Source organism: Ursus arctos, unplaced genomic scaffold, assembly GCF_023065955.2.
Source record: "Ursus arctos isolate Adak ecotype North America unplaced genomic scaffold, UrsArc2.0 scaffold_37, whole genome shotgun sequence".
In the NCBI taxonomy this organism is placed as follows: Eukaryota; Metazoa; Chordata; class Mammalia; order Carnivora; family Ursidae; genus Ursus; species Ursus arctos.
Window position 1 is genome coordinate 12955424 of NW_026623053.1, and position 15288 is coordinate 12970711.

General features: G+C 36.5%; 1 protein-coding gene across 11 annotated transcripts in view; it reads left to right on the plus strand.

Annotated features, from left to right (window-relative positions):
- The window catches only part of NUBPL (NUBP iron-sulfur cluster assembly factor, mitochondrial), a 357232-nt gene that overhangs the window by 231831 nt on the left and 110113 nt on the right, over positions 1-15288 (plus strand). For all 11 annotated transcript variants that reach the window (XR_008957222.1, XR_008957223.1, XR_008957224.1 and 8 more), the window contains one exon: positions 6107-6200. Coding sequence is in view for 7 of the 11 variants with exons in the window: in XM_057306471.1 (XP_057162454.1) it covers positions 6107-6200 (94 nt within the window). In the remaining 4 variants the exon portion in view is untranslated. The remainder of the gene's footprint in view (positions 1-6106; positions 6201-15288) is intronic.

Genomic DNA, 15288 nt, shown 5'->3' on the forward strand with positions numbered 1-15288 from the left:
AGCCATCAACTCAAGTAGAAATCTTTTGCTATTCAGATTTTTATTGTAGTATTTATATCTAAATAATTTCACTTTTGTAGCAATTTTCTTCTTGCAACCAAAATATTATATGATTTTATGAATAGGCCACTGGGCAGAGCAAAAATATGTTTCAGATTTAAAGAGAACCACTTTATGTTCTATTTTAGATTTATATTGTATATAAAAGGTACCTCACATGGCAAAATTTTAATTTTAGTAGTATAAAATTGTAAAGGGCAACTTGACTCGTAGAATCACTCAGTGAATGTTGATGGAACACTGGCAAGGCATTATGGAGGAGACTGGATGTGGAAAGGGAGTCCAGAGATTAATAAAGAATAAACTCTTCCTTCAGGGAACTTATATTGACGTTGGGGGGATAGTTATATATAAAAAAATAAGAACCCTAGAATTTTTAGAACTTGAAGACCCATTAAAAACCTGGAAGTTAGTTGAATTGAAAATCCTAAGAGCTTGGTAATTTGCCTGACGAATTTATCCATGGACATGAGACAAGGTTAGCTGCGTCTCCTATCCTAGTAGTGGCCTGGTTTCATGTCTGGGATTCTAAGCAAAGCACAAGTACTGTTCTGTTTGCTATTTGGGTAGGACTGTGCCTAACTAGAGTTGGAGAATGAGGAAATCAGAGACAGATGGAAGAACGTAAGCAGAGGACAGAAGTAGCAACAGATATATGGCCAGAATCAGACACAGGGACACCACCTTGAGATCTCCTGATTATGAGTCAAAGTAGGCATAAAGAGTCAAAACCAACTCTTCAGTAAGTAATTAAGAGCAGACTGGAAAGAAAGAGGCAGTGTCTGGCCCAGCTCAACTTCCTTTAAGAATTGGCCGTATCACTTACAGAACAAGCACCATATAAATGGGCTGCCACAGCCCACTTTTAATTATTCAGTCTAGATTTTTTCCCATTTCTCCTGCTTTATGATTTCTCTGTTTGTTCTTTAGTTACACCTTTTTCTTGCCCTTAGGAGTTTATTTCTTCTTGGCCATGACTTTGCCTCCAGCAGGCTATAGCTCTGCCTCTCTTTCTTGGCAATGATTTTCCTCCCTGATTCCACAGGGCCCGGGGTCTACCCCACTGTTATTTTCATCTGGCTCATATTGGCCTTGCTAGCAGACCTAAGATTTCTGGGACACTTCACTTTGCTTTGGAGAAGCATATGTTGACCCTATGGTGCTTAAATGTGGCCTGTCTAGTGATGATGATGGAAACTGCTACCCTAGAGGCTGACTATGATAAACTGCTTGAGCCAGCTGAGAAGCCAAACACGGAATGCATCTATGGGCCCTTTCTTCTCACACTTACAGCTCAGCCTGCCTGCACTTGTGCTCTCAGTGTCCTCTAGAGCGAGGCTCGATTGCTGCTGCTTCACTCAGCTTCTTAACAGTAGTGTCCATGGGAGAAAGTGGCCCATGTTCTTTTCCCATTCATAGCACCACACTCTTCATAACTAATGTCCTGAAAAAGATAAATTACTTTATCTGCCCAAATAGAAGATACACTTTTATCTCCTCAGAAAGGAGGGAATTGGCTTTATTCCTGTTTTCGAGTTACTTTCAGTTTATCGGGCATTATTTTGAACATAAAATATAAACTATTGTTTGGAGAAGGCCTAGCAGCCTAAAGTGACCCCAATCGGTGCTAGTTGGGAATAGTTTCCCTTCATAAGGTTGACCAAAAAAAAAAAAAGAAATAAAAATAACTTAACACAGATTTAGTAATTATTCCTGGTGACGTAACTTTCAAGTGTTGGGTATCTTAATAAACAAAGCGAAAGAGCAATAAAAGAAAGGCAATAACTTAAGTGGTGATGTTGTAACAATTCACAACTGCATATGTATCTATAGGACAGGTGAAAAAACAATGTTCTAGTGTTATTTAAATGGCTTTGGACAAAAGCTCAGTGACTGCATTATATTTGGATACCAAAATCCTATTATCTCAAACCCTTTAGAGGTTTTATGTTACTGTGTAAAAGAACCATCTTGCACAGAGCCTCTCTCAGCTGACTCAGGTCTGAACTGTTACCCCTGATCTGTACCTCATCCCATCCTTCTGACCAATGGCATTGTTTTTGATTCTCCCATTATGCTGTTTATGTTCCCCTTCAGATTCTTTTTTAAATATTTTATTTATTTATTTATTTATTTATTTATTTATTTATTTATTTATTTTAGAGAGAGAAAGAGAGTGCACATAAGCACAAGCAGAGGGAGGAGCAGAGCGGAAGGGAGAGGGAGGAGAAGAAATCTCGAGTAGACTCATTGCTGAGCCCCATGCGGTGCTCAATCCCATGACCCTGAGATCATGACCAAAACCATGAGCCAAAACCAAGTGTCGGAAGCCTAACCGACTGAGCCACCCAGGCGCCTCCCATTTCAGAGGTGATGCACGTTTGACTTCCTAACCACATTGCTGAATTCTCTGTAGTGCCGCCTCTTAATTCACAGGACATCTCTGAACACTTTGGTAACTCTACTTCTAGACTGATTTACTCCATCCTGGTGGGATCCTTTTAGTCTGGACCCTGAGGCTAATGAAATTTAAACTCCAGGTTCCATGTTCACATGGGTTCCTGTGGGATGCTGGGAGTTGTAAAATGTTCCAGGTGGAGAGAAGAAGCAGGTTGCAGTCAGGAAGCATTTCTATATGAGCATTTATGTTACTCAAGAGATCTCAGAGGAAGGAACTCGAATCTCTAAAGCTTCAGCATTTTAGGGTGATTTCTTATATTCTAAATAAATACTTATTTTTGTAGGTAATTTTGCCTTCATAATTTTGTATTCTTATTCTTAGAAAGGATCACACAAATTGTATATGCTTCAGGCCACACAGAATCCCAGTGGGATCTGCCACTGGTTTTTACTAAATGAAGTACCTGGGTGTTTTGCTAGTACTTATTTACCTGCATTTAGTAACACACAACTTATAAGAATAAACAAACACTAAGTAGAATCTAGAGAATACCCAAATCATTCTAAAGTCAACACTTTATTGACTCTTTTACAAGAGAACTGGAACTTGCTGGCAGCCAGTATATTGCAGTGTTAGTATTAGTGACTGCTGTAAGACTGGAATTCACATACTGACTTTAGTTCAAGTCAGCACGCCTTTGTGGAATGCCTACTGTGTATGATCAAGATGCTGGGCCAGAATCATTTTTTAGTTAAAATGCAATTTAAGAGTCATTTGAAATTGTCTTAACAGTGAAGTGTTTTTAGTTCCTTGGAACCCTAATAGCAGTTCTCTTTAAATAAATAAGAAATTGGAGTCAGTGTGAAAAATATGATTAAATGCCAAGGAACAACAATGATAAATTGTTGGCACCAATCGTTTGATGTTCTCTGAAACAAAGAGACTTGTCAGTCTGCCAGTGCTAAGAGTTTCAGTGCAGAGGATATAAAATGAAAAGTATCCTTAATCTTTTTTATAGATAGTTTCATAGGTGATGGCCCTGGGTAAGTTTGGGTAACTATTTGGGTAACTATTTTTCAAACCAGGGAACCCTAAATTGAAAATGAACTGCTTTATGTTCATCATTTCATCATTGTTTTAAAATGTGTCATTCAATCAGTATCAAATACTTGTGTTTGAGAAATATCATAAAATTCCTAAAAGACAAATTAATATATAATGTCAGGTACTGATAAATGTTTTGAAGAAAAACAAAGAGAGGGAGAGAGAGAGAGAGAGATTGATGGTTGGGGGTGGGGGCGCTGTTTTAGAAATGCTGTACTGACTTCCTAGCTGTTGCTCAGATTTGCCAAGCAGATCCCCACTGGTTAGAACCTTTTTTGCACTTGCTGTTGCTTCTGCCTGGAAAGCTTTGTTTCCTTCAGTTGACTGCTTCAGTTATTTTCTGACTTCCCTCAGTTTAAAGTAGTGCCTTCCACCATTCTATTCTTTTTGCCTACTGTACAAGTATTCTTTACCTTTTTTTTTTTTTTTAAGATTTTATTTATTTAGTTGACAGAGATAGAAACAGCCAGCGAGAGAGGGAACACAAGCAGGGGGAGTGGGAGAGGAAGAAGCAGGCTCGATCCCATAACGCCGGGATTACGCCCTGAGCCGAAGGCAGACGCTTAACGACTGAGCCACCCAGGCGCCCCCTACCCTTTGACTTTGGGAATCAAAGAGATTAAAAGACATTCTTGGGGCACCTGGGTGGCTCAATCAGTTAAGCATCTGCCTTCAGCTCAGGTAATGATCTCAGGGTCCTGGGATGGAGCCCCGTGTTTTCCGGGTCCCTGCTTGTCCCTCTGCCCCTTGTCTGCTTGTCCCTCTGCCCCTCCCCCTGCTCGTGCTCTAGTATGCTCTGTCTCTCCAATAAATAAATAAAATCTTAAAAAAAAGAAATTCTTTGATAAATCCTTTGCTGTCTGAACTCTTAGTACTTGCTCTCAGAAATTCAGGAATTAAAGAGATTTTTAAAATATCTCTTGCTATTTGATCTATATATCTGAGTTAGGAACCAAGTAATTTTGTATAGTAAAGGATACTTGTTTTCTTCATAGCACTTTGTACCCTCTGTTTTTTCTTTCTATCTATTTGTCTGCCTGACTCCCTCAATCGTTCCACAGTGGCTGTGGAATGGCTGGGACTTTGTTTTGTCCACTGCTGTATCCCCGTCACCTGGAACAGTGCCTGGTACCTAATCAATTCTCAATAAATATGTGTTGAATATATGTGTCAATAGATGAATGAATCATTGCTCTCTAGCTATGTTGATCTTCTTTCACTTGCTTACATTTACTAACCTCTTTCCTTTACAGATTTATTTCATTATGTGCTTAATATCGGTCTCCTCCTGTATTATAAATGCTGTGCAGCTGGGGACCATGATACCATTTACTTATCAGTACCTAGCTAATGCCTAACATATAGTAGGTACAGAAACGTTCTACGGGTGAATGAATGAATGAATGATTAGGAGAAGTTACTAGTAGGAACACTATATCTAATCTAATGGAAGTTAAGGAAAGTGAATTTCAAGCTGGGATCTGAAGAATGAGGATGAATTAAGCAGGTGAAGAAGACCAGGCAGAGTGTTCTGGAGCTTAAGCTCAGACTTTATCCTAAAAACAATAGAAGAATTTTAAACAAAAAAGTGACACTGTCAGACTTGCATTTTAGATGGACCATTTTTCAGTGGTGTTAGGAACAGACTAGATGGGCAGTGTCAAAGCAGAGAGATTGATTGGGAGGCTTTCGTGATAGATAGTTGTGGTCTCCACTGGGTTCTTGGCAATGGGAAAAGAGAAAAGTAGATACACTTGAGAGATTTTTAGAAGGCAGAATAAGTGACTGGAGCTAGTGAGGGAAAGGGAAGAGTTAAATATGATTTCAGGCTTCCACCTCAGGCAGATGAGAAGAATGTAGGGTTATTCACTGATACTGTGTACCCAGAGGGAGGAGCCATCTAAGGAGAAGAGTCTGAGGAACCCCTTAAGACCTATCTGAATTAAGACTGAGTCTTAAGAACTTGGTAATATAGCTGAATTTTCTAGATGTAGATACTTAGATGCCTGGAAAGAAATAATCAAAATAATCAAAATGTTAATGGTATAGGAAGTCTAGTTATGTTTCTAAATTTTTCTTACTAAGTTTTGGTTATCATTATTAGTATATTTATGAAAGAAAAGTAATAAACTTTAAAAAATTATATTAAAATCTGCCATAGGAAATGCTGTACCAAAACCCCAAGGACACAGAGCTAAGGCCTTCCTAGACTCTTCCCAATGGAAATAAAGTATTGGTCCTGAATAGAAGCCCACTGTGGAATGGGTTCACCTTTAGTGTATGTGTGTATGTGTTGGAGGTCGGGGCAAGAGAGGAGTGGTCATTCAGAAATTTAACCTTTTCATTCAGAGAAGGTCTGCTGGAGCCAGGAAATGTCTCTTATTTATACATTATCCTTTGCCTTCAGCACAGTCCCTAACAGTAATGGCTTAAGTGAAAGCTGTTATTTTAGATTTTGTTATTAATACATTTTTTTCGTTTATATCACTATTCACTATGATTGTTATACAATGATGTTATTTGTGTCGTCTTGGTTTTTAGGTAGAATGGGGCCAGCTTGACTATTTAGTTGTTGACATGCCACCGGGAACTGGAGATGTGCAGTTATCAGTATCACAGAATATTCCCATTTCAGGTAACCTTAAACTTTAAGGTAATTTGTGCTGTCTTCGTTGTTTTTCTATTGCCATTTACCAAAAACAAACTGTATGACCGGCAGACATTTTTATGTCTTCAAAACAGTTTTTTATAAATTTTTATTTAGAGATCAGATTCATAAATTAAAATTTTCAAAATAGTACCAGGATGAGTGTGTTTACAAGAACATAAAGACATTTTGAAAAGGTGGTGATATAAATCTGTGTTCTAGAAAAACCATAACACTTACATATTGTTTAGGTACTACTAGGCTGTTTGGTTCACAGCTGTCCTGCAGTGACAGCATAGTGCCTGCTACATGGCAAGCACTCAGTAAATATTTTTTGAGTAATTACTGAATATAAGTAAATATTAGGAAAATTTGGCTTTTTGGTAAATACGAGTATGGGAAAATTTTATATCCAGGTGATTATTAAACGTTAACCTTAAGAGGGCAATAAACATACTAGCTTACATCAACTACACAGTATTTCATTATGGTAGTAGATATCTTTTATGTAATACAGAGTTTATTTATTTTTTTTTTTTAATTTAATTTTTTTTTAAAGTTCCATGATTCATTACTTGCGTATAACACCCAGTGCACTATGCAATACGTGCCCTCCTTACTACCCATCACCAGAGTTTAAATGTCAGTAGTTAGCTGTCATGTTTAATCTGTTTCCAAAGATTTTCCTAAATTCCAGTGGAGAAATAATTGTAAATCTCTCTTATATATAAGGACTTAGGGAAAATAATGGAATTTTAAAATGTCATTACAAATCAGTTATCTGTTGGTAATAAGTAACCAAGAAATATTACCAACATTTAATCATCAAGAGGTTTAGAATCTAGATTTTTGATAAGTTATACACATTGATTGGAAATACCAATATAGCATCATTAAAATGAATTTTTTTGAGGCTGTCCCAAAGGGCAGTAACATGAATATTTTTGATATTTAAATATATTTGTTACCTTACTTGAGTCTGAGACTTTTTCTTTGGTGAAACAAGCTAGAAAGTATGAGATGGAAGTAAATTGAAATGACATAGGAAAGTAATTGAATATATCTTTTTTGTAACCAGCCTACTAGATAGTCTGCTTTTTGTTTTTTTTAAGTAGTTTTGGGACTTGCGTATTTCTGAATCCTAAGAATACTCACTAAATGTTTATTGAATAAAATGTGCTCCTGGCACCTTGAAATGCCTGTTGTAGACTTCCAAAATGCTTACATTATTTATGTGGATAATATATTGATACAGTTGGGGTAAATTATCATCTGTTCCCTGAATTGTGACTTGATACGTTGAAAAAGTTTAATTTACTTCACACAGATGAACTGATAGCCCCAAGAAATTTACCTTTGTTTACTCAGATAACAGCCCCTCTATTTGGATAGGATTTATGATTATATCACCCTATTTTTATTTGTACTTATATTCTAAAACCAACAATGTGTAGATTGAGGTTAAGATTTGCTTCTTTCTTATTTGCTAAAATTTAACCAGTAATATTTCTTTATTCCTTTCCTTTGATGAAGAGTCTGCCCTGTAATAAATAGGTCATTGGTATATGATAATAAAAAGCAGTATTTTTTCTTGTAGTGCTGGTAAAACATAGCAGTTCAGTAGTATTGAGTACATTCATGTTGTTGTACAGCCATCACCACCATCCAACTCCAGAACTTTCTCATCTTCCCAAACTGAAACTTTGTATCTGTTGAACAATAACTCTTCATTTCCTCTTCTCCCTAAACCCTGATAACTGCCATTCATTCAGAAACAGTATTTTTTATGTTAGGATGGGGAAATGAGGAATAAGAAAAATATATGAGGAAAATATGTTTTAAAGGATAAATTTTATATATCCAATATTGACTTTATGCTTTATTAATAAAATTTTAAATCAACAAATATTTATCCATATAAAGATAGATGCTAAGCACAAGAGAAGATACAAGGATAATTAAATCACAGGTATTTTCACTAGACCAGAGTTCTGTACCTTTTTTGATACTCAGAACTTTTTTGAGATTGATTAATATACGTGTTCTCTCCAGGAAGATGTATTTGTATCTACAGAAACACTATTTTAAGGTATTTCAGGAGGTTCACAGTTCTTAGGTAAGAAGCCCCAGCTCTAGAAGATAGAGCAAGGGGAAGGGCAGGGGGAGCAAGTGGCTACTAAGAAAAGAACTGTAATTCAGTGTGAAAGTGCTATATGAGAAATCTAAGCCCCATGATATCAGGGCTCTCAAAGACAAAAGAGATCATGGATTTGAGGGGAATTGTAAAACACTTGATGGAAATGAGCTTTAAAGAATAAATATGAGGGATGCCTGGGTGGTTCAGTCTGTTAAATGTCTCACTCTTAATTTCAGCTCAGGTCATGATCTCAGGGGGCTCCATGCTGGGCATGGAGCCTACTGAAGATTCTCTCTCTTCTCTCCCTCTGCCCCTCCCCCACATGCTCTCTCTTGTTCTCTTAAAAAAAAAAAGAAAAAGAATAAATATGATACATTGTAGAGCATTCAAGATAGCACCATACCTCGTTTCCTTTGCTTTTTCTCAGCCTAAGGGGAAGAAATCAGAAAATGAAACTTCAGGTGTTTATAATTCTATTATAGAAACATAACATACATTTTACTTCCCATTTAAAAAAAAAAAAAAAAGTCTGATCCATTAAAAAAAAATAGGGCCAGGTACTAAAGATGCTTTTGAAAATTCATAAACTTAGTGATTTCTGGACTATGAAGGTAATATTATTATTTATCAGTATTTTCTAAATTTTCTTTAATGAGCATGTATATATTTATAGTTTTAAAAAGTAAATGGAAAGCACTAATTCTTTAAGGACAGATTTCTGTATAAATTGGTACCATGATAATTGCCCATTATTAATAAACTGCCATTTAAGGACAGTCTCTCATATATTAATTTTTATATTTAATTATCGTGGGTATTATCCTTTAAATCTTTGAAGAGTTAAGCAACTTTCCCAAGGTTACACAGTTAATAGTCGTTCATAGCTGAGGCTCCTATCAGTTCTGATTGGGTTTAAAGCTTATGCTCTCAACCTCTACATAAAGCTGTTCTAATACAAAGCCCAACAACATTTGACTCATTGATTTTCTGAGTTTAGTTTCAGTCTATTCAAACCCATTAGGTTGAAGTTACTCTAATGTAGGTGATCTCTGATAAAAATATATTTGTTCGTGAATATGCCTAAACCTGTGCACCCCTATATGATAAGTATCCAACCAACAGTCTATGTTAGTATTTACTATCTTCAGTTTTGTTTCTGTTTTGATTCCTGGGAGATTGCTTTGGGCTTCTTTAACTCATATATTCCAGGGAAGGTCTGGAGATCGTCTGGAAGCAGTCTCCTTTGACCTTTAGGAGTAGAGCCCCAAATGATTCTTGGAAAGACCAATATCACCTTTGGGCTGATCATACTGGTCTTGGATAGTTAGCTAGTTTCCGGGTACACTGGCTCTCAGTATAGAATTGTAGCTATCAGTGTTAGTACATTCATACTGTGAGTCATTATATCAATATTAAAATTAAAAGCAATGAAAAGACTAGGTTTTCTGCCCTGAACATCTATTAATTTTATACTTAGGGAAAATATCCAGCAATAAAAGTATCCTACCAAAATGATGTGTGTGGAGTGGGGGAGAGATGCATGTGATTATGTGTGTGTGTGTGTGTGTGTGTGTGTGTGTGTGTGTGTGTGTGTATGCGTGAGTGTGTGTTAAAGGCTTAGTTCCTGGGGTTTGGTTTTATTCAGGCCAATGTCATTTCATAGTTAATATATCTGAGGAAATAAAAATTGAGCTATCTCCCAGGAAAGGTACCAGCCAAGGAGTTGCTGAACTGGTTTGAATCATGGTTTTCATCAATTTATATTATCTGGAACAGCCGATCATATCCATATCATCCTTTCTAGGCCTAACTGAGTTATCTCTTTTATAATTATGAACCTAATTTTCCTTCTTCTTATCATTGACTTTAGAACTCTTTTAAGTTACACTGTGTTCTACCTTTTCTTATGTCCCATATCCCATAAACCATATAAGCTTTTTAGACTCCCATTTGACCCCCCACCCCCAATGATTTGACTTCTCTCTCCTTCCTCCTAAACTCCTTCACGTAACCTGGAAGTTCCCTCTCAAAACCCTTAGGGTACTCACTGTCCCCTCTATCCTCCATTTACTTCCCAAAGTTTCTGTCTTTAAATACATTTGATCCTCACTTAGACTATCTTTCTTCTCTAATCAGTGGGTACCCAAATCCTGCATACCCTTTATTTCAAATGTCTGCTCCCTGTCATCTTCCTCAAATCCCTCCTTGGGAATCATTTCTCCCTGTTTGGAATTCACATAGCATTTCATTTAGACCACTCCTATAGCACTTCTCATGTTCTCCATTTATAGCCTGCCAAACTGTGTTTTCTTCAGACTCTTACTCCCTGGAGGGCTAAGGATTTGTTTAATTCATCCTTGTATTTCTCACAGTGCCAAACTCCTTGCCTTTCTGTAACCACCCAGGAAATATTGAATCAGTGAATGAGTGTTTTATCTGTGTGTCTGTGTTATCTTCTCAACTGGTATGTAAGCTACTTGAATGCAAGAACTTTTTCCTATTCATCATAGTATTTCTTAGAGAATCTTGGACTGTGGCTTATGCAATTAATATTGATTGAATAAATAACAAAGCTAGCTGACTAGTTATCACTGTTTATATAAACAGATTTGTGCCTCCTTATCTTTCTTACCATCCTGCTATCTCAGGCCTGTGATCTCCTCCGCCCCAACTGCTTTTACCCAGGTGTCTTTTCTGTATAAGTTTAAAAAAGCATTTATTAAAAACATACATTTTATTTCACTCTCCCTTTGAGAGAAAAATACTTTCATTTTAGGGATATATTTGTGCTATCCTTTTTCCTGTTCTGTATATAATGTCCTTGTGGCTAGATGATACCTTTTAGTATTAACTTTGTTTTGGTGTCTGGGAAATAATGTGCATGTGGACACTTGCTATTTGGTTACACACAGGCTCCGTACCAAATTAGTAGGGAGAATCACTAGCATTGCTCCATTGTAAGACAGTAATAAATTTTCTCATTTACTTGCAGGGATGCTTAGCAAGGTGCTAACTGCCTCTCTGACTCTTCATCCTTATCTATGGATACCTGCCTACCCCACAGACTTATAAGGGTCAAATAAGATAATGTAAAGTTCTATCTAAATGTATTATATTTTCTTAGAAACTACTTTGAGTTTTTTGGTGGGGGTAGTGGTGAGATGTTGTCAATTAGAAAGAGCCTTTATATCAACTTTGCATATCTCCACGCCATGTTGAGAATGAAATGAAATGTTGTATATTTGGAAAGGGACATCATTTTGGAAAATTTATGGAGGCAGACCTGTATAAGCAAAAAGGTCCTTTTACTGAATGCTAATTAGCAACTCTTTGTATGCGTTCCATTATTTTGTTCCATCGAATGGATGACAAGCTCATTATAAGAAGAAACTTTAAAAAAAAATCATCCTTTGTGTTAAAAGTGTTGTGTACCAACAACAGTAATAAATATGTTGACAGCAGTATTAATGGCTAATGATTTCAATTTGAGCATACATGGGCTATTGAATTATTACATGCTACAAATACCTAGTAGTTGTAGTAATTGCTAGGCAGAAAAGAGACAGGATAAAGGGTGGGAAAAAACAATTACAGTCTTTGGATTTCTCTTGTTGAACTTGTCAAGGGACAAAGGCAGAGTTGTCAGTGCTGGTTTTATTTTTCTTACTCCCCCCCCCCACCTTTTTTTCCCCAAGTGATTCAGTTTGCTGGGTTTTTCCTTGTTGTTTGTTAAGCTTTTAAATTCCTTATTGCCATATACTGATAGGTAGATTCTAGGGTTGACTTCTGGGTTTTCTGAGACATAGTGATGAGCTCTTGGGAATTTTTGAACACTTATCTGCTCTTCCATAATAGAAAAGGATTAATATTTCTTTGAGGAACATTATAAGTACCTTGAATATTTTGAAAATATATGCACTGTGATGTATTTGAATTCTAATAGATGTTGCCTAAATTTTTTTCTTTCCTCCTTTGCTTTAACTGAGGTCCTCTGCATGACTATATAAAGACTAACTGAATATTATTTTAACTCTTGGAATTAAGTGAAGATTTGATACTTTACATGAAATACGTGAAGCATATTTTCTTTTTCGAGAGACTGGAGAGTTTCAGTAAGTTATTTGTATTCAGATGCTGTATTAATCAGGGTCCTGGCAGGAAACAGATGACATACCTTAAAAGGAGTTAACAGAATGAAGTTAATGAAGGGACTGGTAAGAGCAAGAGAGGGTGAAGTACTCATAGACTAGGGGCAGGAGAAAGTTATTACTGTCCCTTCTGCCTAACGGGGCCTGGGAATGAACTGTGTCATTAGAACCTGGCAACTGCTAGAGCCATGGAAGACGGTCTGCCTGTTGGGAGCTGTGACCACAGAGGAACTTAGCCAAGGCCAAACTGCTGCAAGGCAGGGAGTGAGTGGTGTAGGAGGTAGGTAATAATACTCTAGCCTCTTTTACCTCTTGGAGTCTCATATCCTGCAGGTGCCTCCTACCAGCAGATCCCCATTGGAAGCCAGAGGATAAGAAAACTCAGGTGGTACAGTCCATAGAGGTCAGCTACCCAGGCACTGATCAGGACAGAGAGGGGTGGAGAATGAAGCAGAGCTTGGTGGGGGGAAGGAATTGAGGTACAGCAAGTGGAAAATAACTGGAACAGCTTCTCTTCTTCTTCTGGTCCTCATTATAATTGTGAATTAGTGACTTGCAGTAGATGAAATACCAAGCAAAGATTTGTGGGTAATACGGATACCAGTAGTACAAAGTAGTGAAAATCCATATTATCACAGGGCAAAACTGTACTGTCATCAAGTTTATGAACAGAATATTTATTTGTAAATAAGCAGTGACATAAGTATATTTTGTATAGTTGGGAGTAATGGATAGAAGAATTTATTTTGGTAGGATAGAGTTATGAAAAAAGTTGCCCTTTATTAAGTAAAAATGGATGTAGGAGTGAAACTTTTGGAAACTGTTTTTATAATAGAAGGGACAAAGATTGAACACTTGAGAGGGGAGCCGTCATGGTCCCTTCTTTATTCTCTTTTTCTTTCAGGGAAGGGCAGAAGTGGAACAGAAAGCAGCCAGATAGTCCTAGTGTGGGTCCTGCTTTGATTTCTTTCTCCTAGCAAGAGAGTTACTGTATATGGCTGAGCAGTCAGCTAGATAATATGCTAATTATCCATGGACTCAAGAGAAACTGCACAAGCAGACTGGTATTACGTTACAACAATGAGGTGATGCCCTCTCTTCCATGACCCTTTCTGTCTGGACCCTATGGATGGAAGGAAAGCCAGAGGGCTTTCTGCCTCTCATTCATTTAAATGAGATGAGGTAGGAATTTTAAATTAAGCCACCTTAATACTTCAGTCATTGTTTAAAAAGAAAGGCATTTATTGCTTGTGAAAGGCATTGGGCCTATTGCTACAGTAACTGAACTCCTAGTCGTTCATCAAAGATACATGAGAAAAAACTGTACAAGTCCACACTAGTGTTTTTCCTTCCACCAGCAGTTTGGCCTAATCAATGATCTCTTTTCAGGTAACAGTCTTTGATTGCTAATTTGGATATTAGTTTTAATAATATGAAAACCTATTGGGTTTTGGAGGATCAGAAGCTTATTGTTGCTATTGTTGAACAAGTGAATTACCTTAGGCCATCGCTCGAAATAGTTTCCTTGTTATCTGCTATTTACTCTCTCAAAGCAAAAGGAACATGGTGATTTCACTTAGGTAACCTAAATGAAGTCTTTAATTTTTTTTGAATAGCTGTTTCTTTCCCTTCTTAGAATTGTTTTCAAAGTTAAAAGAGTAATTCTTTAAAGATCCAGTACTGATCCTTTCGAAAAGAAAAACATTTGACTATTTTGGACTTTAGTGCTTTGTTCCCCCTACGGTTTTACAGTTTATAATGACCTCAAACTGTAAAGCTAGAAACATGCTGGTACCTTAAAGGTAGAAAACTTAGGTCATAGCTATTGCTAGTATTCAAAGATATTAAATCTTTATTTATGTTTTCAATTTGCAGAGTGGAACTTTGAAGGAGACAGTCTATTTTGGACTTCTTCCATGTGTACTGTGTTTCCATGCAAAGGCTGGGCAGAGTTATAATTAATGGATATCTGTCAAGAATTGCATGATATAGGAGAGGATTGTTTTATTTATCAAATTATAAAAATTCTTTTCAAAATAAATTTGTCCTGTTATACAAATTGTAGCCAGGTGTTAAAGAACAGAAACTATATTTCAGGGTTTTATTGTTTAGGGGATTTCTGGTACTGTCTGAAACTTCAGTCTTTGTTACATTAGGAATCAAATTATAAAATTAAATATAATGTCATTGGTTAATGAACAACAGTGTTTCCAACCTAAATTTTAAAGAAATAAATTTTTGGGGCTCTTGAATTTACATTAACATATTTTATAGGTGGAAGTTAAAACATATCAGTTAACAGTTCAAATAAATAGCCTGAGAATTAACAAGTTCTGAACTATGACATGGAAAGACCCAGGATTTTAAAACTTTCCTCAAATGATTCTTACATATGGCTTTCAGAATCACTTTGTCTTGACCAACCTATCTGACATTTGAATTCCTTGATCATTTAGCTTGTGTTCGGTTGGTAAGCTTCTGAGATAGTTCATTCAGTTTCATTGTTTAAGAGTTTCTGGGCACTACATTCATGATATATACCCAACAGCTAAAATTCCTTAATGTCTTAAAGTTCAATGAATAGTATAATGGCCAGTGGGTAGTCAGGTTCATATTAAAAGGTCCTTTTAAATTCATTAAGCATTTATATATAGAAAAAGTACAAATCCCACATTCTATCATTTAAAAATTTTTGCATTTGATCATAGATTTTAGAAATTTGATCAAAATCTGAAGTTTAGCTCTGAAGAATGTTTTCGTATCTCAGGTGTGATGGTATTTGGAAATGGAG